The following is a 24,137-nucleotide window of genomic DNA, read 5'->3' on the forward strand; positions in this document are numbered from 1 at the left end:
CTTTCTTACAGGTAAAACATCATTTTCCCCACATTGATAGTGTATCTCATGCCTCTTTATCACCCGTTTATATACTTGCGTATCAGTCGTGTATCCTAAATCAAAACATTCAGTAGAGGGAAAAGCTTGAGAGTGACGATTAGACACTTCGACTTCATGACGTGATCAAACTTGTATCTGATGGTGTTTGCACCAGCCAGCACATAATAACGGACTCCATCTTTCAATTTCTTTTGAGCTCAATCCACAAATAGAAAACTGAATATTTCCATGCCTCCACTTTTTTACTGTGTGTATGCGTGTTTGTGTGCACCACAGGGTGTTGTGGTAGGTGTGACGAATAATCAATTTCTTCCCAGGGGTCAACAGCTGCACCAAAGTGTTGGCATTTGGCAGCTGGAGCAGCTCAGAGAGCAAACATCGTTCACTGTGGATGAGAGTTGCGTGCCTCTGCGTTGCAGGGTTCCATATAAGTTTACATGCATGTGCCACAACTCTCATGTAGATCAGTCAAACCGTTAACACTAGCAACAAATGGAAAACATTATCTTTCTACAAGATTCTGCCGGAATATTTTGGGTTGTGACATTTGACAAAAGTGCCTCGGGCATTGGCCGAGCCAGATTCTAAATTTAGCATCGGCGGGATACGCAGGAACCAGCCCGATCCATGCAAGCCCCACCACACGCCACAGGGCCCAGAGGATCGCCTGCCAACATCCCAGTGCCAGCACAGGACAAGCCCTAGCTGTTTTAGTGGCATGGGGGATGCATTTTCTTTTACCTCCCTTAAGATAGCATTACAAGTAATATAATACAGTTTCATGTGACAAAAGAAATGATATTTAAGCATATGTCTATTAGGCGCTACAGTACCTCATAAAAAGCGCCTGTTCCCAATGCTAAATTTCTGTCCGTTTTTGTGTTTCTTGCATGTTTATGTAGAGGTGATTTGAATGAATATTAAATGGTGACATCACTTCAAATCAATGAAAAATTCAGATTGACATTTTTAACAACTTTATTAAAAATATAAACAGAAACTATAATATAAAGCATTTGAACAACAAGTCAATACTACCACGAACTGTAATATGTACCACATATCAAAGATGTACAATTTCAGGGGAGATTCAGCTGCGTCCCGCAATCACCGGTTTGAACAGTGTGGAAATGGGACAAGACTACATTTGGTCCAATTAAGCAGCAAAAAAAAAAAAGAAACCTCAAAGAGGTGACTGCCAAAAGCAAATGTGAATACAAACTGGATGTTTTTTCCCCTCAAACCTTTCGTGGACAAAAGGCACAAAATGTCTGTGGTATTTTTGTGTGTACCTGCTGCCCCCTTATGGCCCACTGTTAACAACATGACTCCTCACACGTGAAAAAACTCCAATGACATATTTATTATTCAGCTCATGAAAATTCAGAGAAAGAAAAAAAAAAAAAAATTCTTAAAAAAAAAATTCTTGTTCAAAGTGTTAACATTGATTAATAACCCTCTCAGTGTGTTTAAGATGAACACACGCTCCAGCGTTGTCATTTCTCACACAGGGAATAAAGAAGTTCAATTTGCTCAGCATATTCAAATCCAGGTCTGTGGGGAAAAACAAAACAAAACACAACAGCGATGTTAAAACTGCACCTGAAATGAGCCACTGACTCACAATGGCACCCAGTATTCAGTTTTGTGGTCCAGAGGATGTGTTTTTTCTTTTTCCCGCAGTATTCTCACCGTCCAGGGGTCTCCAGGATCAGTGGGATGTTGTCCAGTCTGGGCTCATTAACTACGTCTCGGAATGCTGAGATGCCGATGTTACCTTTGCCGATATCTTCGTGGCGATCAAGGTTACAGCCGAGCTTACCTGCACGATCCCAGCAAGAACCAGAGAAGTACAGCAAAATGGTTTACCAATCTGTATGATATACTGTTTATGACGCTATCCTGGCTGTACCTTTGGAATCATTTAAATGGATTGCTCTGAGATAATGAAGCCCGACTTCCTGATCAAACTGATCGAGCATGGCCTTCACTCCTCCCTCTGCAGCCAGGTCGTATCCTTCAGAGAAAAGACACAAACACCTTAGTGGAACCTTAGCTTTAAAAAATCTAGGGTTAATCATGCCTCAGGTTTAACTCACCTGCAGCGAAGGCATGACAGGTATCCAGACACACTCCTACTCTGGTCTGGTCTCTCACTTTGTCTATGATGCTCCTGAGCTCTGAGAACTTACCGCCCACCGTGCTGCCCTGGCCACTCATGTTCTCCAACACTGACCCCATGGGGGAGAAAAAAGGAAATAAAAAGATGCCATCGTTTTAACACACCCATCCAAGCAGTACAGTTTCTAGAACTTCTGACATATATACGAAGCAATCTGGCAGTCGCCATTCCTCAAACGGAATCTAAACATAGTTTCTGCTTTTGCGACCTATCAGTTTAAGATCAAATGGTTTCCTGTGAGACATTCCGGCAAAGAAAGCTATGAGCTACAACCTTGTGTTTTCTAAAAAAGGAGAAATCCACCATGTGGTAGTGAAACATTATTCCCACACAAGACCATTGAGATATAAATCGTAGTTTTACTGGTTACATGTGGAGGAATTCAGCAAACTTACAGAAATGTAAGCGACACGTCAGACAAATTGATTCAGTAGCTGTCTGAAAGACTTGCTGAAGTATTTACTTCTGCAATTGTGATTTACAGAAGTACCTCTTCTAATAAGATGTATAATTCACAATTACAGGCAAAAAAAAAAATGCTTACAGTTTCTACATTTCAGCATAAATATGAACAAAACTGTACCATGTTGTCGCCCAAATCCTAAAGAAGATAAAGGAAGCCCAGTTAAAAGGGGAAAAAAATGATTACATCATCCACTTACTGATGGATATGGTCCAATATTAAATAACCGACTATCAGACGTATGTGGATTTTTGATTTCAGTATCTTTTGCGACCTTCTTGTGCAGCGCCAACCACAAATGACGGCTTTTTGGAAAACTGTTGATCAGTCCCGAAGATCGTGGACGAACTGCAGCCTTCTTATCTGTATAAAATCGTTTTAACATCAGGATGCTGGTGGGTCTCTCACAGCAACTGCTCAATCCAGGCCCTCACACTACATTTCTATTGGATTAAGGTCACTTTGACTTTACATTCCAAAAAAAACCCAAAAACCACTGTGTTCAGTCATCTTCAGCTACTGTTTGGTTGCATGACTTGAGCGCTTACGTCTTAATATTTTCTTGTAGAGATCACTCAGATTTGTTTTTCCATCAGTGGTTGAAAGCCGCCCTGGCTCAGATGCAGCAACAACAGGCTCATACTTTGACACCGCCGCCACCATTTTTCATGGACGGGATTGGGGCTCTTACGTTGGAAAAGCATTTTACTTCCCCAAACAAACACTTCTCATTTAAACAAATAAAACTCTAAACACTGGTCATGAAAATGGTTCTGTGGAGTCTCTGAGGTTTAGTCCAAAATTTTTCTAATTTTTTCATTTCCGCATTTGATATTTCTCTAAGTTCTTTTCTGCATCCAATATTTGTGGTGAGATTTGCTCATCATTGCACTGTGTTGTGTTTTTATTCATATTTTACACAGCGTCCCAACTCTTTGGGAGATGGCGTTGTAATATATGGGTCCAGTTTCTTTAACTGGTTCTCTTTATTTGAATAAAGGACTTCAATTGGATGTCAACTTAATGCAAATTCCACAAGCAACAAGCGACACTCCGTACCTGTAACCACTCCAGGGGTTTGTTGGTGAGCGTGGTTAATGGCTCCTGCTATCTTTTCCACACACTGCTCCGTGGTGATGGTGCCCAGTGAGGAGCCAGGGTGGAAGTTATAAAGACTGAGGCCCAAAAGGCTGCAGCGGCTCAGCTCATCCACCAGCAGGGCCTGGCTCTTATCAAACACATCTAGTTGCAACATGGTACACAAATGCGTCTGGAGTCACACCACAACAGAGAATGATTCTAGAAATAGCCACATGTAAACAGTGAGGGAAGTCGTTGAAAAGTTAAGCACAGAGTGTGCACTAGATTAAAAATAAGAAAGATAAAAAATAAAATAAAAATCAGTGCCTGACAAACCATCTTTAGGAGATCCACAGTTCATCAGGTAGGATCCATGAGGCAGGATGTGAGCTGAGTCATAACCCTGTAGGGAACATTGCTCCCGGAACTTTTCTGCAGCTCCCGGGTCCAATGCAGGCCTCTTCCACGACCGCTGAGAGCCCAGAAACAGCGCAAAACTTTTGCCACCCATCTCTGAACAGGACTCTACTGCTTTCCATATCCCACCTAGGGATAACAGACGGCCATGAACCCTTTCCACACAGAGATCAAACTATAATGCCACAATGGAGACACTTTGCTTGTCCCCACTACCCACATATAGAGCTTATACTAGAGCACATAGAGTAAGGAAGAGCAAGGAAGTTAGGATTCCTGGTCTTATGCCATGAAAAACAATAGGAAAGGTAAAGGAACATGATATTATGTGGCGTAACACCACCATCTTGCAGAAACTGCTCTCATGTTACCTCTGCCTTCTGCCACCATTAAACGATTAGCTTTTGTATCGATTGTCTAAAGACATAGTTATAGTGCAGGAGGCAGAAGATCCAGGGTGGCTTTAGTTTTTTCTTCTTTACAGAGAATACAAAATGGCATCAAAACAAAATAGCATGTGGCATCACCTTTACATTCCTTGTAACATATTCCAGAAAGCAAAACAGCCAAAACTGAACCACAAACCAAATACAGCGATGTAAAACGACAAGATGAGAGACAAGGGATAATGCAAAATAACCACTATTAGATGCAAAACGGTAAACATTTGCATTACAGTTTGAGGTTGTTTTGCATGTTTTTAAGTCTAGGTGTTTTAGTCCCAAGAGGGACGAATGGGGGGCCTCCGACACGTTTACGCCCATTGTCATGTTGGTTCATATTCATGGAGACAGTAACTGTGAAAGATGCCAGGGTTCAACCTTACCTTGGATTCTAACGTGAGCTCCGATGTACTTATTTCCGCAGCTCCTCTTTCCTCCATCTCCCCTTTCCTCGTCCTCATCAGCTTCCTTCTCAGTTCTCTTCTTCTCTTCTTCGCCTCCCAAAGCATCCTCATTTTTCCTTTTCCTTGCTCCCCTTTTTCTTGGACCCATTCTATCAAGAGGAAGTTACGAATTTGCAAATGTCTCCAATGGGATAGCTGTTGTTTTTTGTTTTTGCTTTTTTTTTTTTTTAAATCGTTGCTATTCAGACTGGGAGGCCTATTCATTTAAGATGAATGAACAGTGCTGGTAAGTTTGAGTAACGAAAGTTTATGAAGGTCAAAAAAGCGTGTTTTATGCATCCCTCCTGACAGGAGCCAGCCAGTCAGAGGGCTTCCACGCAGATGCTTCGGCCTGCCCATTGGAGACGCTTCATGCTGAGCAGCAAAATGGCCGCCCGTCAACCGACTGACTCCACAGCGCTTTGAAATTTAAATTCTTCTGCACATTAAGGTTTACACTATTGGAACATTAGTACTTATTTACAAACCGATAGCTTATTACGCGTGGATTTTTACCGTCTGCCACTTACTTGACTCTCCGCTCAGGCGTCGCTGTTCTTGTAGCCTCGACGAATGCCTCAAAAAGCTAAAAAGAAAAAAATCGCACTGAAGCACTTTAGCTAAGCTAGCTAGCACGCTAGCATATCTTCATATGTGATTCCTGAGGTGAGTAGCTGGAATTATGCACACTTATTATATGTGCTGTGATTGTTTGAATGCGTGTTAAATGGTCGCTAATGAGAGTTAAATCACATGCGAAGACGTTGGTTGTTCTAGTTAGCGCCATTAACCTGGCTACTTGTAGCTGCAGTCAGTAGGTAACGTTAATTTAGCTAATCTAGCTAACGTTCAATAGGTGTAGCAACATTTTTAGCTGTGCATTAGCAGACTCGGGTATTTGGCCTTCAGTGTGTTTGCAGTGTATGACGCTGAGTAGTTACCAAACTTACGGTGGGTGACAGTTGGTTAACCTGGCTAACTAGTTAATATGAGCAATGTTCTGTCCACATATTTTTTATTTACGAATGGGCTGAAACCACTCCTTGATGCTAGCACCGACGAACTGAAAAACTGCTAATATTATGCGCTTGTCGAAACCTGTAGGGATGAAGGTGGCTTGCTATTTCCGTTCAAACTCTGTTCTGTTCAAGCGACTATAATCACCTGAGTCTTCGATTACATGAAAAGGGCCTTTCATATTTTTGCTTAAACACCAGATCTACCCGTTCTAGTGTGAGTTGATTACAAGCCGATGGGCTTAAAATAACGTTGACAGGACCTACGGCAACATAATCTGGTTGAGTTTAGCTACACCAGTCATTTGAAAAGTAGCTGGAGACCAGACAGATGGAAATAACATCTTATTCAGGTCTGATTTTCACATTCTCCGGACTTGAAGTCATTATTTTTGCAGGAGGGCTGGCAGGTTTGTTTCCCGTCATTGTTGGAATCCTGCTTGTTGGACGTGTAAATGGCTTTGAGCAAAAACGAAACCAACTGAAGACGAGCACAGCCCGAACTCAATAGTTCACTCAGACTGTGCGTTTAAGCCATCTGTTCCTCTCTTAACTTAATAACAGGAGATTTTTTTTTTTGCTTCAGTGGGTGATCATGTGCTTAAACAGGATTTTGGCGATCGCCATATTCGGATACACAAGTGTCATGTGTTAGCGTTTTTTTAATTCTTTTTTTTTTTTACTGTCGCTTTCCTGTCAAGGAAATTGTCACTTTGCACGACACTCATATCTAATGTCCAATAACCTCTGTTTTAAACTTTATTTGTGCCTAATAACTTTGTAAATATGTGTCACGATCATCGGTTTAAAAGGGTTTAACAGTATTTACGGATCTACAAAAAAAAAAAAGGATGCTTTGCTTTAAATCCTCACAACGGTCCAATTTGCTGCTCTGTGATTGCACATGTCAAACTGTCAGAAAACTTAATGGTTTGCAGCTATTGTTGTTATGGTATTCATAGCCATTCAGTCAGTTCACCGATGAGACAAATCTGCTGATTAAAATCAAGAAACGTTTAAACTTTGTAAACGAAATGAACCTACAAATGTAAGAAGCTTGCCATATACCCTGCCTGCTTAAAATCCCTTTGGAAGTTGCACTCCAAGTGCTATCACCTGGCGGTTGGTTTAGCCAGTTGTCCATTTGGGCTCATTTGGCCTGTGCAGTGACAGCGGAATTGTTGTTTGCCTTTTGATTTTTGTGCAGACAGCATTTACTTAATAGTTAAGAGAAGGTATTAGAAGTAAAAGTTCCAGGCTTGTGTAACAAGTACTAACTTGTGTTGGAATGGTAAAACTCTGACCACATTTGGATATCTCCGTGTCTCTCCAGAAGAGAGGAATATCAGGTCAGGAGCAGCAGTTCATGGAAGACAAGAAAAGGAAAAAAGACGACAAAAGGAAAAGGGAAGCCTCTCAGAAGGTGAGCTTGTGCGCCTTGTTGGTTTCATACTCGGTAAAGCTCTTGAGTTGATTTGACTTGTGTGTTCGTACAATACAATCTTACTTTGAGTTTAAAAACAATGACGTACAGCTAACAAAGTAAAGAATCAAACAAATGTATTTCTAAATCTATAACAAATTCTGTTTGAATACCAGTCGGGTTGTACTTTTTGTTATGTATGGCCTTTTGTTTTTCCCCCAAAAGCAGCTTAAACGTGAACTCATCTGACCACAGAACTCAGTCTTTCTGTTTGTGTTCAGAAATTTTGGTAGCATGTATAGCTTCCACAACATGTATCACAGTTCAGGTTACATTTTTGGATGCAGTGGGGAACTGTGTTGAGTGCAGAATGGTTTTCCAAAGTACTCATGCTAAGCTCATGTGGCTATGTTGATCACGGTGACGTGACAGTTTCTAATGCAGTGCAGTGTGAGGGCTCTAAGCTCATGCCCACGGCAGAGGTTTCTGTTCTTGGCTTTTACATGCTGAGATTTTCTTCTCAAAATCTATTCCTAGTATCATTCACTGTAGATGTAGAAGGAAAAAAAGTTATTTGCTGTATTTTGGAACTTAAAGATAATCCTGTAACTTAGTTTGGCACACCACAACCCATCTTTATCAAAGACTAAGAATTTGCTGGAGACTTGTTTTACACTCGATCCTGAAACCCTCACCTGTCACGAGCTAATTAGCTGGTGCGAGTCGCCCCCCCCCCCCCCCATCCTCTTTTTTGGCATCAAAGTTGGTCAGTGAAGCCACTAAAAAGAATCCCTTTGGACTTTCCCTTTGTTTTATATTTATAATTACATTAGAGACTTTTTTTTTCTGGAAATGTTTTTTGCATTTAGCGTGGAGTTTAACTGCTGGTCCTACATTGTGCTGTTTTCTGTGCACTGTTTGAGTAAATGAGAATTTTTATGTTAACTTATCAGTTGAGAAGATAATTTGAGGGGAATGCTTTCACTTGAGGAACATGTGTGCTATGGTGGTTGTAATAAATGTTGTTGTCTTTAAAAGGTGCCAGCTGGACTCATTCACCTATCGCACCTCTTTATTTATTATGATGTTAAAACATACTGAGGAAGTAAATAATCAAGTCTGTAATAACTTATGTGGTAATAGTCAGTTTGTTCAAACCTTTGTGAATTTATTATGATGCTGTTCTAATTATCTGTTAAGAATGACTTGATAAGATTTTTTTCTTTTCATTGTAGGTTGCAGAGCAAAAAAACAAAGGTGAGCAGCACTGTCTTGTATGAATATATGCTTAGATATAGATGTTAGGTCTTTGATAGATAGTTAGCCACTATCATTTTTTCTTATAAAAGTTTAGCGTTATCTTGTCTAAAGCTGATAAGATTAGTGCTGAATAATGTGTAATGGCTGTTCTAAGTTTTATGTTCTAGTTTTAGAAAGTGAAACGCCAAATTTAGGAAAACAGACGTCTGCATGAGGAATATTTTTTGCATCATACTCCCCTCGTTACCCATTTCATGTCAAACATTTTGTTAGAACTTTGGTTTACTGGTAAAAAAATAACTGTATATTGTTATATAAGAGATTATATATCTTTTAAGGTTTGCGTGGTAAAATTAATAATGTGTCAATTCTTATCTCCTATCAGTGCCAGACTTGACTAAGCCCGCTCTTGCCCAGTCTCCTGCCACTCAGAGCAGCTCTGCCTCCCCCAGCCCTGGACCCACCCCCTCTGCCTCTCCATCTCCAGCGACCTCAGGCCCTGGCAGCGCTGCCACCCCGTCTCAGGGCGGCAACAATGCCAAGCGCCTGGCAGTGGCCAACGGACAGCCCACCTCCTCTACCAGTTCTTCCTCCACCGCTGGCAGCCCCAGTGTTGCTGGAAACAGCAGTACAAGTAGCGGAGGCGGAACTCAGGCGCCTCAGCAGCCACCACGCTACATGCCGAGAGAAGTGCCGCCACGATTCCGCTGCCAGCAGGACCATAAAGTGCTACTGAAGAGGGGTCAGCCGCCACTGTCCTCCATGCTGCTGGGAGGTGGGGGAAGCGGAGGGGATGGCCCCAATGCAAACATGGCTGCTGTTTCAGGTAAACGTCCTCTGAAATTTTGTGGTTTGATTTTTCAAACCTCTTCTTTTTTGAGAAAAGGGCTTTCTCCTGCAACCCTTCCACACTAGTCATACTTGTTCAGTCTTTTTCTAATTGTACTATCATGAAATTTAACAAGCTAACTGAGACCTGTAGAGTCCAAGATGTAGCTCTTGGGATTTTTTGGCAGTTTCTCTGAGCATAGCAGCGTCTCTCTGGAAGCAGGGAGGTTGGACCAACTTTTACACTTAGTGCTTCTACATTTTGGCTTGGTTTTTATTAGATCCATAATGACATAGGTTAATATTGTGCGGTGTTTATTTGAAGTTTTATTGAGAAAATTCTAAGACTTTGGTTGTGTACTGTGAAGCAAGATAGGTGGTGTAGCAGATTAACTTCAGGTTTAGCTCCTGAGTTTCAGTATTACAAAGCTGGTTCCCCTCTTACCAGGTTGTATCACCATGGCAAATTTTGTTTAGAAGCTAACTTGTTCCGAGATAAGAGATCAATGTGTCTAAAAGCGCTGTCACCCAACCAATCCGTTCTCTTAGAAGATTATCAAAAATAACACCAGTGTGTAGACTGTGATAGTCTCTGACTGGCCCTCTTAAAGTCAAAGAAAACTATGCTGTTTGACTAAAAAAATATTCTTCATGAGAGATGTGTCAGCAGAAGAGAATACCAATTTTTCTAAAATGTGTTCCTGATAACTTGTGAATATTTAAAACTAACCTTATTTGTTATTATCATCACTGAACTATGAACGATTTAGTAGCCATTTTCTAACTCTTGCGAAAGGACAGCCTGCATTGCATCTGACAGAATAATATTGAAACTTTCTCACACGCTTCAAGATTGTAATGACTGTATTTGTGAATGAGTGGAAAAGCTAAGATTAAAAAAAAAAAAAATCCTAAAACATTGTGTGCTTTTGACCTCTAAAGTGTTTCTCTTGTGGAATTACCTTTACAGATTCTGGCACAGCTTCGTCCTCATTGGCCCTCACCTCATCATCAGTTGCTGCTTCTACAACTACTTCTAATTATGCAAATTCCACGTGGGGGGCAAGCTCAGGCAGCCAGGCCTCCTCTCAGGGCAGGGAGAAGGTCATTGTTGATGGGAACGACCTGGAGGAGTGGCCTAGTATAGCTGGCAGTGATGGAGGGAACAGTGGTAACAACGGAATGCCTGTGAATAGCATCAGTGCCTCTGGCAACCAGTCCTCTCCCACTTCCTCATTCTCTTTGCCCAATGAATGTATGCAGTCGTCCAGCAGTGTGGCGTGGGGGACGACTGCCTCCCAGGGTCATATTGGAGGAGGTACTGCAGTAGCTGCAGCTGGGCCTCTGCTACAACAGCCCTCCTCACTTTCCAAAGCCCCCGCTGTACCCGGGAGCCATGATGCCAGTGGCCCCATTGATGGTAGCAGTGGGATTCCAGGTGCCAACTTCAGTCCAAATGCCAACCCTTCAGCCTGGCCTGCCCTGGTGCAGCAGGATGGCCCCACTGCTGCAGGAGAAGGAGGTCTGACTTCCTTCCATAACCAGGGCTCTGGAGGGTCAGCCAACAACTCTGCCTCCTTGGGGCTGGGAGGCGGGGCAGTTGGGGTGCTCGGGGGTCACCCACAAATATCTGTGAATCAGTCAAGCACCCATCAGCACCAACTTCACCAAATGCAATCCAGAGACAGAGAAACGGGAGGGGGGAAGTGGGAAGGTGAATCAGCGGGACCAAAAATTGCAGGGGGGGAAGGGATTGGGGGAGGAATGGACCATGGTGCGGGAGGAGGTGGGATGACTGTGGGAGACCACAGTCTTGTCTCCTCATGGAGAGGCCAGCCTTCTTACCCTGCAGCTAACTCCAAAACGGGTGCCTCAAGGACTGATGGATGGGAGGGTGGAGGAAGTGGGGGATTAGGAGCTGCAGAAGGGGATAAAGGGACCTCGGGTTGGGGATACCCTACTTCCACAAGTGGGGTTAATGCTTGGGGCAGTGCTGGAAGTGGGGGAAATGGTCAAACCTCTGGGGTTTCTCAGGGAGGGTGGGGATTATCAGGAGTTGAAGGAGAAAGAGCAGGTTTTGGAAGTGATTGGGGTGGGAGCTCCTCTGGTGTTGGTGGCACTAATCCAGGAAGTGAGGAAATGGGAGCCTGCAGTAGTAATAGCAGCAGTAGTGGAGGCAGCACAGCGGGTAATCTCCCTGCTGCTTCCTCGTCTTCAACACCCACCACTACAACCAGGGCTTGGGACAATCAGAAAGGAGAAGGTGAAACTGTGGAATGGGGTGAAGGAGGAGGACAGGGAACGCAAGGAGGATCTTCATCTAGCGGAGGAAATTCCAGAAGTGAGAGTGGGCCTGTCGGCAGTCGTCCTCGTCGACCGGCACCTAATGCTGAAGATGCCTTACAGAACCTGCTCAGTCGGCCTGATCTGGACCCTAGGATCCTGTCCAATACAGGCTGGGGCCAAACGCAGATTCGGCAAAACACATCTTGGGATGTTGAGGAAAATGCCGCACAGAAAAAAGGGGGAACTTCATCAGCATCGTTGAAAAACTCATCTTCTCTTGGTAGTCATACTCAGTATTCTAGTGGACCTAGGAACCTAAGCACTGATTCTGTGGGTCCAGGGGTCAGTCCCTCCCTGGTTACTTCTACCGGGTCCTCTGGAGAGGGATGGGAGAGCAGCAGCAACAGTAGCAGTAGTGGAGCCTCGTTGTCTGGGAGAGCCCCACCACCTACTTGCTCCAACATGAGGAATCTTGGCGTCTCACAATCTGGACCAGTGACCACAACCGCACCTGGAATGGGGTCAGGGGTAATACCTGGACCTAGCCAGCAAGTTCTGGCTACAGCCTGGGGTGGAGGAGGAATAGGGGCTGGGGATGGCCACGAGGCCAAGGGTTGGGGGAACGAGGAGTGGAGAAGCAGTAAGAGAGGAGAAAAGGGAGGTGGGTGGGGTGATATTGGGCAGCAAACTGACTCAGTCAGTGGAAGTTGGGGAGGAAGTCGGCAGGAGAAAGGGACAGGGGGGTGGAAAGAAATGGGGGGGAATGGAGAAGGAAGTGGGTGGGGATCAGAACCGAAGGTTCCGTCAAGTAAGAATTGGGTGGAACAGGAGCCCAAATCAAGTAGTGGTGGAGGGGGGTGGGGGGATGAGAGGAGGAATGGAGGACACTCAGGTGGGGATTCAGGTGGGGGTGGTTGGGGGAGCTGGGATGAAAGTGCTCCCCGGAGAACCTGGGGAGCAGGGGGCACAGGGGGAGGAGGCACTGGGGGAGGGGGTATTGAAGTGGCTGGGGGCATGGGGTCCAAATCTCATCAAAGTTGGGCTGGGGGAAACAAAATGCACCAGATGCCAAACAGCCAGTCGGGCTCCATCTCAGGCCCACAGGCACAACTGCAACAGCAACAATCACAGTCCCGTAATCAGCTTCCACAGCAAGTGTTGGACCAAGGGGCTATGCAGGGTGGTGGGGGAAGGAAACTTGTCTCTCAAGCCCAGACACAGAACCAAAGCTCAGGCTGGACCTCGGGACCCATCCCTGGTGTCTCTGGAGGAGGTGGAAGTGGATCTGAACCAAGCGGCTGGGAGGAACCCTCACCGCAGTCTATAAGTAGGAAGAATGAGATAGATGATGGAACATCAGCATGGGGAGACCCAACCCATTACAATTACAAGCCGGTCAACCTGTGGGATAAGAACAGCGGTCCTGCCGGCCAGCAGCCACATAGCCCGGCTCAGCTCCAGCAGCAGCAACAGCAGCAACAACAGCAACAGCAGCAACAACAGCAACAGCAGGTAGCTCCTGTTCAGCAACAACCCAGCAGACAGGCTGCAGGGCTCGGAGGCAACCGAGACTTCAACTCTGGCCCGGGATCTACGAAAGCCTCAGCCATGGGTAAGGCACTAATGACGGAAATGGCTGTAGTCTGGTTTTATAGAAACGGTGTAATTCAGTTGATTATATATTTTGTGGATTAAAACTATCATACTGGTCAGTGAGGTTGTCTGTTGGTTGTACACAGAAGGTACAGTATAAATGCAGTTTAAGGTGTGTGTCAGACTTTCAGTGTTAAAATGTTATGTGAAAGTTGATGCAGCTAATTTGCCATGGCATTGAAACGGTACTCCTGCATGCAGCAGCTTAGGTGACATCAGATTACATTCAAGTTACCAGCCAGCAAGCAAGTTCTCACCTCAGCCTTGTTCATGTGTGTCTGCAGATCCATCAGGCTGGGGGAGCACTTCTCCAGCTAGTCCTCCAGTTGATAATGGTACAGCAGCTTGGGGAAAACCTGGTGACGCCCCTACTGGCTGGGGAGACCCTGAAGACGCTGGAGGGAAGACAGCATGCTGGGGAAATCCCTCCTCAAATCCAATCAGACCTGGTTAGAAACTCTGTTTAAAACTAAAGCAGATGCTATTTAGAAAATAACAAAAAGCTGGTTTAAAGTCCATCTCAATGGTAGGATATCTGAACGTTTAATTTGAACTGCGTTGTTGGGTTATACAAGACAGTATATGAGACGTTAGCATGCTTAGTGGATAAACTAAAGCATACGATTGTATGTTATCATCATATTGACAGTTGGCTATTACTGATGCTCTTCAATTTTTTTCTGCCCTGCAGGTTCAAAGTCTATGCAAGATGGCTGGGGGGAGAAAGAGAGTTCAGTGGCAGCCTCACGACACTCAAGTTGGGAGGATGAAGAGGAAGGGGGTGGCATGTGGAACAGCACCAGCTCCCAGGGCAGTGGCTCGTCTTGGGGACAAGGAAGCAATGGAGGCTGGGGACAGAGCCACGCTGGGAAGAAGGCTAGCAACAAGGTGAGCTATTGGTGGAGAAAATGAATTGTCAAAAAAGAGAAGTAGAAAGTTTTCCCTCAGAATTTGTGTTACCTCTATTTTTTATGTATTGATTCTCAGGGTCCACTGAAGGCTGGTAGTGGAGATTCATGGATGAGCCCCATCAACAGACAGTTTTCTAACATGGGATTAATGGTAAGACTCAACTTTTGTGTTCGTACTTTACTCCTCACCCTGGTTTTGTTAGAGCTTTATTCTGCTGTCACACACCAAAATTCAGGCACTTATCAAGTTGTAGTCTCTGTCTGATGATGGTGCTATTACTGCCGATGATTCTGGCCTTTTCTGTTGAACAGAACGACGATCCCAGCGGTACAAACATTGACTTGGCTCCAGGTTCTCTTCAGGAGAAGAAGATGGAAGCTGAAAAAAGAGGCATGGGAATGAATGATTACAATGGAGACATGAGGAAAGGAGGAGGAGGAAGAGGAGGGGGGGTGATTTATCGTCCTCCTGGGTCCAAAGAGGCAGCACCAGGGGATGTTGGGTCTTACTATGACAAGGTAATGCTTTACCTCCCATCTTATTAATCTTCGTCTCTCACTTCTTTCTTGTGTCTATATAACGTTTTGTCCTTTATCACTATTTATTGCCTCTTGTGATTCTACTCTTTCTTCCTACCTTTTCCGACTGCCCTTTCTCTCCATCTTCCCCTACACCCTTCACCACTACGCAAATTGGTGTTCCCCTGGCTGTCACTGTGACAGACCTTGCATTTGATCAATCAAGATGGGTGCCTTGGGGAGGAGGGTCCTTGCTCTATATACTCACCACCCTCTGTCTACAAGCCCCATACTCTCTTCAACCACTCTATTCCCTTTAGACAAGTAAGATAAACACTCCTCCTGTTTCTGTCCTACTGCATAAACATCTGGTTCTTGCAGTTCTGTCTTAAATGTATCCCAAAACCTTCTCCATCAGCTGTGATGTCACTGTTCTGTTTGGTCACTTTTTCATGTATGTGCCTCTATAGAGTTATGGGTCCTCTTTAACATTTCGTTTTCCATCTGTGGCTATAGGGTGGTCACAGTATCTTTAGCAGTACAGGAGGGATGGCCCACTCAAGACATCAACCAAGTATCCCGCAGATAAACCAGTCCCAAGGGATACGAGCGCAAGTGCCTCATCAGTTCCTGTCACCCCAGGTACTAAACTGTCTGATTGTATTGTTTTTTTACGTGAAGTCTTGCTAGCTGATGGTTCACACCCATCATTGTCACAGGCTGAATCATCAGTGCAGAAAAGGAAACCATTACAGGAGCACCATGCACTCGCCGTGCATTAAAATGAAAACTGACAAAAAGAATATTTATTAGGGATGCAACGGTATTCTGTGAAATATTGAACCGTTCAGGTGAAAAGCCCTTTAACGCAAGTTAATGTCCAATCACTGTTGTGCCTCCACCCACGCACCCCCTTTCAGTCACACTGTTGTAACTGGAGACGGGTTCAAAGTGCATCGCACATGGAAGCAGAAAAACGAAAACAAAGAGGCATGACCAGCACTAGGAGAGGAGTTGAGAGCAGTGGTGGACTAGCCATCGGGAGCCCCAGGGCATTTCTGGATGGCCTGGCCGTCGAACTGACCCGCTCGGCGATTGCCGATGGTTGGTGGGCCGTCAAGTGGAGGCTGGTCTCTGGTCTGGACAGCTGGGCTAACAGTCTAACAGCGGCGTAATGTTCCGTTAGTTAGACAAGTTTACATTGCGGCGCATTGAGAGGGCTTGAGGGTTTGTGTGCTGTGACTAATGGTGCGTTCAAGTTGTACACGAATGTCGGAATTTCTGAGCTCTGAGTCAGAATTTTAATTTAAAAGTTGTGTTGAGTAACTGTAAACTTGAAAGAAAAGTGTTCTGTTATTCAGTACACCAGTGATACTGGTATGTTTACAGTTTTTACTGACAAGCAAAATAAATAGTGAATTCTGGGAGGAAAAAAAATAGTTTTTTTATAACATGCATCCAATTTTAAACCAATATTGTAATTTTCTGAGCCCATTTCTCCTCTAATAAACCCATAATCCCACCAACAGCAAACTTGAATCTGCATCTGTTATTAATGTTAGTCATATGGGAGCCAAGCGCTCAGTCTCTGGAGTCCCTGTAGACAACTTGTCTACAAGAGAGTTATATGACCATCCACATAAACAGAGCGGTTGATGTCTTGATTATGGGTGTGGAGAATCAGCGGACTGCACACAAACAAAAGATTAGTTGGCATATTCACATCTTCGTGTTGTATAATTGAAATCGCAGCCTTTTTGGGGTTGTTTACAGTAACTGCACATTCTCAGCGGACATCATGATCATCGTGCGTCGCAGCACATTTGAGACACAAGGGGGGTTGTTTTCATGCATCAGGCTGTTCTGAACCAAAAAAAAAGAATACGAAGTAAAATGCACTTGTTTTGCAAGAATTTGTTTATTCTCGTAGCATATGCTGAGTCTCTTGTTAATATATTCTAAATGGAATATCCAAGAGAATCAAAGTTATTCAGAAAGAAGTTAAAATGTATGTAGGTTACTGCACCAGTTTGTCTGTGTGGTAACAGGTTCTGTTTGTCTGCCGTTGTCTCCAGGTGCCAGGCTCCGTGCTGAAGCAGATGCCCCCTCCCAGCGGGAGCGTAGGGGGTGTTGGTGGCATAGGAGGGGTGGCAGGAGTCGGAGGAGGTGTTTTTCCTCCACAGCTGTCTCCTCAGCATATTGCCATGCTCAGCAGTATCTACCCACCTCACATCCAGTTTCAGCTGGTGAGAAGCAGCACTACACATCCCTGAAAGCCACTACAGGGGTCTCTTCACAGCTCCGCTGAGACTGAAAATCAATTGGGATATATTTTTTTTTTTTTACATGAATGTTTGGTAAACTCACGATAGGTTTTGAAAATAAAGAATATATTTACGTTTTTCATGAAGATATTTGAGGCAGAAGTTAAATTCTGAGGGACATTTTGAAGAAAAAAAAAGCAGTTGGAAAAACCAGTCGGGACAAAAATGGGAACATAATTTTTCAAATTCATAGATTTTTTTTTTTTTTTTTTGTGAATGCCTGCATCGGTGTCTCATCCTCTCTCTTTGTATCGGCCTCTGGTTTTTCTGCCTGTGGTCGCTCAGGCTTGTCAGCTCCTCCTCCAGCAGCAGCAGCAGCAGCAGCAGACACCACAGCAACAGCAGCTACTGCAAAACCAGAGGAAGTTTGCGCCAAGTGTGCGGCAGCAGGCTGACCCTCAGCAGGTACTCGCACACATGCATAAACTGATGCCATTCTCTTTTCTTTTTTTACCTCTAAATTTGTTTTTTGTTTTTTTGCTTTCTTGTCCCAGCTGATTACTTACTTATTTTTTTGTTTGTGTGTGTCTCTCCTCAGCTGGCTAGGATCATGGCAATGATCCAGCAGCAGCAGCAGAGGCAGCCCCAGCAGGTTGGGGGTTTAGGTGGCAGCTCCAAACTCTCCCCCTCCCACCATGGTGGAGTGGGTTCCAAACTGCCTGGGGCTGATCCCCTGCCCCACCCAGGCCTGGCGGGGTCAGTGGCTGAAATGCACCAGAAAACTCTCGGGCCATACTCTGGTGAGCTATAGTTTCTGGTTAGGCTGTTTTGTGGAACACAAGTTCACTTGTTCCGGTGTGGTGTGCACATAGATTGTTTATTTACTTTACATAAAAATCAGTAAAAGATTTCGCTGTAGCACCAGAGTCTTTGTTGTACTTGATGAATGTCAATAATCTTAATGTTTCTCCTTGTTCTGTGTTTACCTTTGAGCAGGCTTTGGTTCTGGGGTGAACCTTCCAGGTCTCGACATGGGTGGCTCTATGATGGGGGGGCCTGGAGCCATGAAGGATATAGGGGGTCAACAGTCCCGTTTCAAATGGATGATGGAGGGAAACTGTTCTCCTGACACTTCCTCTCCTGAAAACGCATACCACAAAAATGGTGAGATGCATTTGATTTATTATTTTTAGGTAATTGTGTTTAATAAGACATGGAATGTAACGATGCAGATGGTGTTAGTGGGATTAGATGTGAAGTCGCATGTTAAGGTGATTGGCGAACCATCTGGTATTAAATGATGTAACACACTCTCATGCAACCTCCCAGGTCCTATCACCCCCATAAAAATGCCAGGGAGCTCGCCCTACTCTCAGTACGACATGATGGTTGGAGATGGGCTGAGTGACAACTGGCATCGTACCCCTGGCAACAAGATGGGTGCCAAGCCTACCAACACACCAAGCTGGCCCCCTGGTTAGGAACAATTTGTGGTTAATGTGATTACTTCAGCTAGAAAATCCAATAAAGTTTAAAATAAGACAAAAAGGAAGAAATAATTTCTGCATTTCTTATCCAGTAGATCAACAGTCAAGGAGTTGTTGTCTGTTGCCTTGTCTGAAAAACTGGATTTCTTAACTCTATAGAGTTCCAGCCTGGTGTGCCATGGAAGGGAATCGACCGTGTTGATCCTGAGTCTGACCCCTACATGACCCCAGGGAGCATGATGGGAAACGCAGTGTCCCCCAGTCTCAACGACACGGAGCACCAGTTGTTGCAGGACAACGCCGGTACACATTTATGTCACCACATTAGCTTTAGTACTTAAGTTCAGCTCATTTTACAGTTTCACTCCCATGTTGCAAGTACTTTTCTGTGCTTGGTTTCTCTGATCATCTTTTGTCATCCCATAATAAGTGCTCAGGCCTTTTGTTTGCAGATTCCACCCCTCCCCTGAACACCTTGCTGCCTTCACCTGGTGCCTGGCCTTACAGTGCCTCAGACAGCCCCCTCAATCATGCACACAACTCAGGTGACTGAAACATATTGATATACACTGGCCATTTGTAACTGTAAATGGTAATAGAATTTGTAATCTACATTTGGCAGCTCGGTGTCTTAAGTTTATGTGCTCTGTCTCGTCTTTATCCTCTTATCTCTACAGCAAAGTACACAGACTACAAGAACAGCTGGCCTCCAGAGCCCATTGGACACAAGTCTTGGAAACTCAGCCCAGGCAGCAGCCAAACACAGTTATCCCGCCCACCTCCAGGCCTCGGCAGTCAAAAGCGGCCATCGCCTTCCCCTTGGTCAGGAGGAGCACCTCGATTCGCTGGTCGCGGCTGGGGCAGTGGCTCAAGCACCAGTGGTAATGCTGTACTTCTTGATGCGTTGTTTTGATTTACAAAATGTACTTTTTTTTTTCTTTTTTCTTTTTTTTTTCTGTTGTTTTCAATGCTTGTTGAAACATTGAGCTAATTCCAATGATAAAAGCTGGAGTGGATTTGTGTTAACAGGAATTGTGGGACATAATTCCTTTCTCTCTTTGCGTTATCTGTGCAGGCTCGACCTGGAGCGATGGCAGCTCTCGGGAAAGCTGTTGGTTGGTGCTCAGCAACCTCACGCCACAGGTACACAAAGAGACTCATTTTACAAAATGAACCACTGAAACGACTGTAAAGGAACCAGAGTGTTACTATATTTTTTAAACGTGGCAGTTGATGCTTTTAATCCAGAGATTTAAGTATTGTGGACTTGTTAGCTCCCTTCATCCATTTAAAAAAAATAAATAAAAAAAGTATATGGACACACTGCTCTGGAGTTCATATATCAACGCTGAGCACCTTCAAGATCATTGCCATCTTCAATTCTTTTTCTTTTTTCTGAATTCCTGCAGATTGACGGCTCGACTCTGAGAACCATCTGCATGCAGCATGGTCCCTTGCTGACCTTTCACCTCGGCCTGACTCAGGGCACAGCTCTGATTCGCTATGGCTCCAAACAAGAGGCAGCCAAGGCCCAGAGTGCTCTACACATGTAAGGCTTCTTTTGGTGTCACTCCTATATCTGTCAAATGATCAACTTATCAGTTAAAACTGAACCACGATATCTTCTACGAAGCAACCTTTGAAAGCCATAAATGATTGAAAAGTGACTGACATTTTGTTTCTACCAGGTGTGTTCTGGGAAACACCACCATCTTAGCAGAGTTTGTGAGTGAGGAGGACGTGGCTCGCTATATTGCACATTCCCAGGCTGGAGGAGCGGGGAGCGGAGGAACCGCAGCCGGCTCTACAGGCTCCGGGCCCACGGTGACCTCCGCTGTCGGGTCTAGTGGTAATGGAGGGGGCTGTGAGCGAGGAGGAGCCGGAGGCAACAGTGGAGGAATAGGAGAGGGAGCCTCCACAGCTGGAGGAGCAGGAAGTGGAGGAGCTGCATCTTCCAGCTCAGGGTGGCAAAGTCTCGACAGCACAGGCAGCTCATCGGACCAGGCGGCCACCCAGGGGCCTGGGCTTGGCATCTTCACCCAGTGGAGCAGCAACGGAACCGTAGTGGGCGGGTCCGGAGGTGTGGAGGCCGGACGGCACGGTCTGTGGGGGGGTGTGGGTGGAATGAGCGGAGCAGGGTATCCCAGCAGCAGCCTCTGGGGTTCTCCAGCACTTGAGGATCGTCACCAGATGGGCAGCCCCGCCTCTCTGCTTCCAGGAGACCTGCTGGGCGGGGGGGCCGACTCCATCTGAGGGGTCTGACCGACACATATTTTACACCCGAGTTGTCATACACATGTCACACTCTGCATTTATTTACAAGTAGAGATGACGTGAAATAAAGCTACACTGATCATCCAACACAGAGACATTTACTACATCCTACACACAGGCTACCTGCACACATTACTGTCACACACACACATTAAACCGCTTAACTTTAAATGAAGACAACAGTAAAACTTGAACCCGGGGAAAAAGGTGAAATCCGCAAACTTTTTAGGACTTGACTGGATAGCGCTCTGTCTTTTTACTCCAAATCCCACCATCGGCATCCAGAGACCCAATCACTCAGGCATGCACTGTAGACAGGCTCAGCCAGAGTCGTACATGTCAACAAGTTTAGCTCTTGCTGTTTTTAGTGTGCCACTTCCTTTTTTTTTTTTCTTTCCTTTTTCTTTTGTATTAGTATTTAATGGTCAAATCTCAAAATTCAGACTTGCAGACTGAGCCCTCGTAGACCTGGCTGGCGTGTTTCTGCGTTCCAGTTTTTATTGGGAGGCTTGAGAGCTAAACGGATTTGGAGGAAAGAATCGGGAGTTTGTAGAAAATTTGGGACGGCACCACACTACTGAGTCCAGTGGATGATCAGCAGCCTTTGAGATGCGGAAACTGAGTGTTTTTAGTAGGTACTGACATGTCTACCCTGGTAGAAAAAAAATGCCATCACAATGGGACCCAGGGGAGGGGGGGAATAAAGAATAATCCTTACAAAAACAACATTAGCCAAACTTGCACTATATGCCTCTGGGTTTGTTGTTGACTCATCCTCCACAAATCCCTCCATTTTTGAAGCAGAGCTACAACACAACAACTAAAGACCTTACAGGACGATTAAATGTTACAACAGCAGTGGCCTTGGCTGAAGCCCAGCGGCCGCCCACCTGCCATGTCAGCAGCACCACACCCCTCCCATCAGTTACTCACTGCTCCTATATTTGACAAGCAAACTTGTACCTTCCTATCGGTGTACGTTCATATTTTCTGTTTTAAAAGAAACAAAATATGTGTGAAACTTATGTGGAAATTCAGAGATGTCTCTTCTTTCTTTTTTCTATATATATATTTTTTTTCTTCGCCCTTCAAACACTGACCTCGCTATTGTATTGTTTTCTTACTGAGGAAATCGAGTTGGTTATATATTGTCATGATGTAATTATGACTCGGATCACTTATTTACTCGCTGTACAAGGTGCCCTCCTGCCTGCCTGCCTGTGTGCATGAAAGGAGCGTTGACAGCCGAATGGAGGAGGATATTTTGAAGATGATGCTAGTGATGTCTGGAGCGTCTGTGTTATTGCTACCATGTTGAATGTTTTTTGGGGTTTTGTTTTCTTTCTTTTTTCCCCTTCTTGTCCAGGAGAGATTCATGAGAAACGCTTGTGTGTTTGTGTGTGTGTGTATGCTTGCTTTTGAAAACTTATCGGCTCCAGTCAGGGAAGTGAATCGATGTTAATCTGACAGCTTGCATTTGAGAGAAAGCGGGGGAGGGGGTGGCGTGTGGATGTGTACACATGTTTGCGTGCTCGGCTGTCTGGATATTGTAATAGCTGAAAAAGTTCAAAAACATTTGGCACTATTGCATTATGTCTCTTATGTTGTGTTTTTTTTTTCTTCTGTCAAATGCAATAAAGAGTAAAAAGTTTTGTTTTTAAGACAAAGCAGACAACTGAAGGCATTTCTGTAAAGATGCCATGTCCTACCATACCAAGCTGAGCTGGAACAGTGTTTTTACAGACACGTTAAAGACATTACCTGTTATGTTTTACTGTGTTATTTTTTTCTTCTTGTTTTTATGTATCGATTTAAATTAAGTCAGTCTTTATTATCACTCCTATTCGGGATGTTTTTTTTGTTTGTTTCAGATGTTACAAAGAGGGGAAAAAAAAGGAGAAGAAATTAATTTAAAGCAGAAAAGAACAAGATAATAAAGATTGAATTGAAGGTCCGGTCTTTCTTTGATCTGTGCCTCGGACTCACTTGGGTTGATCCCGCAGGATGGATGTCAAAGCGCTCATCTTTGATTTTCTGCCGTCTCAGGTTGGTTCCGCGAGCCGCTGCTTTAAAAACGAACCGTTACTCAGCACAGGTAGAAGTGTTTGTTTTGAGGCCGATGAGCCACTTCTCAAGCAGACACCATTTTCTTTTTACTTGTGTTTTAACTTAATGCGGTTGTAAATTATTCATGAAGTAATTATAAAGCAGGGAACGACCCACACTCCCAAGGTTTACTTGATTAACAACTTAATTGTTTGCTTATTGTTGGATACAGCAGAACACTTTCAGTCCAACAAACATGTAATTTACTGAGGTTTTAAGAGCTGATCTCCAGATATATAAGCAGATTAGCGTCTTTCCACTGATGCTTTATGCTGTTCAGTTTTAATTCCATTTGATTTACATGGCGTCAATTCACACCGGAGGTCATCGCAATGTACTTTACAAAGAAAGCTTTAGTAATGTGTTCTCCATGGATATGACTTAAATCGTTGTCAGGTTTAGTCAGTTGTAAAGTACCTTAACAAAGACAAACCAACTGTATTATTGAGGAAGAAGTACTTTCCTATCATTATTCATATGTGAACTTTATCTGATGTGGCCCCCTGCATCTTCTTACAGTGTGCACATTTGACCAGTCCTGAACAACAACTCAGGGAAATTTTAGGCCATTTTGTGCGCACAGAAAAGCTTAAACTCTGGGATGCTTGTGGGTTGTCTCCTCACAACGACTCCTCTTTCCGGGTCGCTCCACCGCACTTCTATTGAATGAAGTTGAGGATCATGTCAAAACGCTGGTGTTCTTCTTAATTAACTTATTACTTTTTACTTTAGAATTAACGGTATTAGAATGTGTTCTTCCGTCGTTGGTGAAAAGCTGTTGCTGCTCAGATAAGACGGGCCCAAACCATGATACTACCACAGATGGGACAACCTTTACGCTGGAATGCTGCGTGTTTTGTTTTTTTTTCTCCTATTTTTTCCCAAATGTAGTTCTGTCTTGATCTGTCAGCATTTTCCCAACAACCTTTCTGCGTTGATCAAATTTCGGATGGTGGACTCGAGCGGATGTCAGAGATACCTCCTGCAGACTCTTACAGACATGAAGAGGCCTTGTACAGAATTTGTATGCTGATTTGTGA

At 44.3% G+C, this 24,137-nt stretch overlaps 2 protein-coding genes across 3 annotated transcripts; one reads left to right on the forward strand and one right to left on the reverse strand.

Moving 5' to 3' along the window:
* Positions 1 to 1,279: 1,279 nt before the first annotated feature.
* On the reverse strand, positions 1,280 to 5,438 carry LOC140278720 (probable endonuclease 4). Its single transcript, XM_072373791.1, has 7 exons — positions 5,011 to 5,438; positions 4,104 to 4,313; positions 3,747 to 3,929; positions 2,142 to 2,273; positions 1,955 to 2,059; positions 1,735 to 1,864; positions 1,280 to 1,596 (listed from the first exon to the last, which is right to left on the reverse strand). Exons 1-7 carry the CDS (start codon positions 5,177 to 5,179, stop codon positions 1,539 to 1,541), a joined length of 987 nt encoding a protein of 328 aa, XP_072229892.1. The 5' UTR covers positions 5,180 to 5,438; the 3' UTR covers positions 1,280 to 1,538.
* A 9-nt stretch (positions 5,439 to 5,447) lies between these two features.
* Positions 5,448 to 22,941, forward strand: tnrc6ba (trinucleotide repeat containing adaptor 6Ba). Of its 2 annotated transcripts, none has more exons than XM_072373789.1 (22): positions 5,448 to 5,736; positions 7,420 to 7,509; positions 8,745 to 8,766; positions 9,155 to 9,595; positions 10,568 to 13,495; positions 13,821 to 13,985; positions 14,228 to 14,424; positions 14,524 to 14,598; positions 14,760 to 14,966; positions 15,171 to 15,290; positions 15,483 to 15,608; positions 17,042 to 17,212; positions 17,576 to 17,695; positions 17,829 to 18,030; positions 18,227 to 18,394; positions 18,560 to 18,706; positions 18,877 to 19,020; positions 19,170 to 19,262; positions 19,395 to 19,598; positions 19,793 to 19,860; positions 20,127 to 20,266; positions 20,406 to 22,941. In XM_072373789.1, the coding sequence occupies exons 2-22, from the start codon at positions 7,453 to 7,455 to the stop codon at positions 20,968 to 20,970; spliced, it is 6,360 nt and encodes a 2,119-aa protein (XP_072229890.1). In that variant the 5' UTR covers positions 5,448 to 5,736; positions 7,420 to 7,452; the 3' UTR covers positions 20,971 to 22,941. The 2 variants fall into 2 exon arrangements, with proteins under 2 accessions (XP_072229890.1, XP_072229891.1); XM_072373790.1 differs by having other exon boundaries at positions 7,423 to 7,509.
* Positions 22,942 to 24,137: the final 1,196 nt, after the last annotated feature.

Source organism: Leuresthes tenuis, unplaced genomic scaffold, assembly GCF_036924035.1.
Source record: "Leuresthes tenuis unplaced genomic scaffold, fLeuTen1.0.hap1 SCAF_20, whole genome shotgun sequence".
Classification (NCBI taxonomy): domain Eukaryota; kingdom Metazoa; phylum Chordata; class Actinopteri; order Atheriniformes; family Atherinopsidae; genus Leuresthes; species Leuresthes tenuis.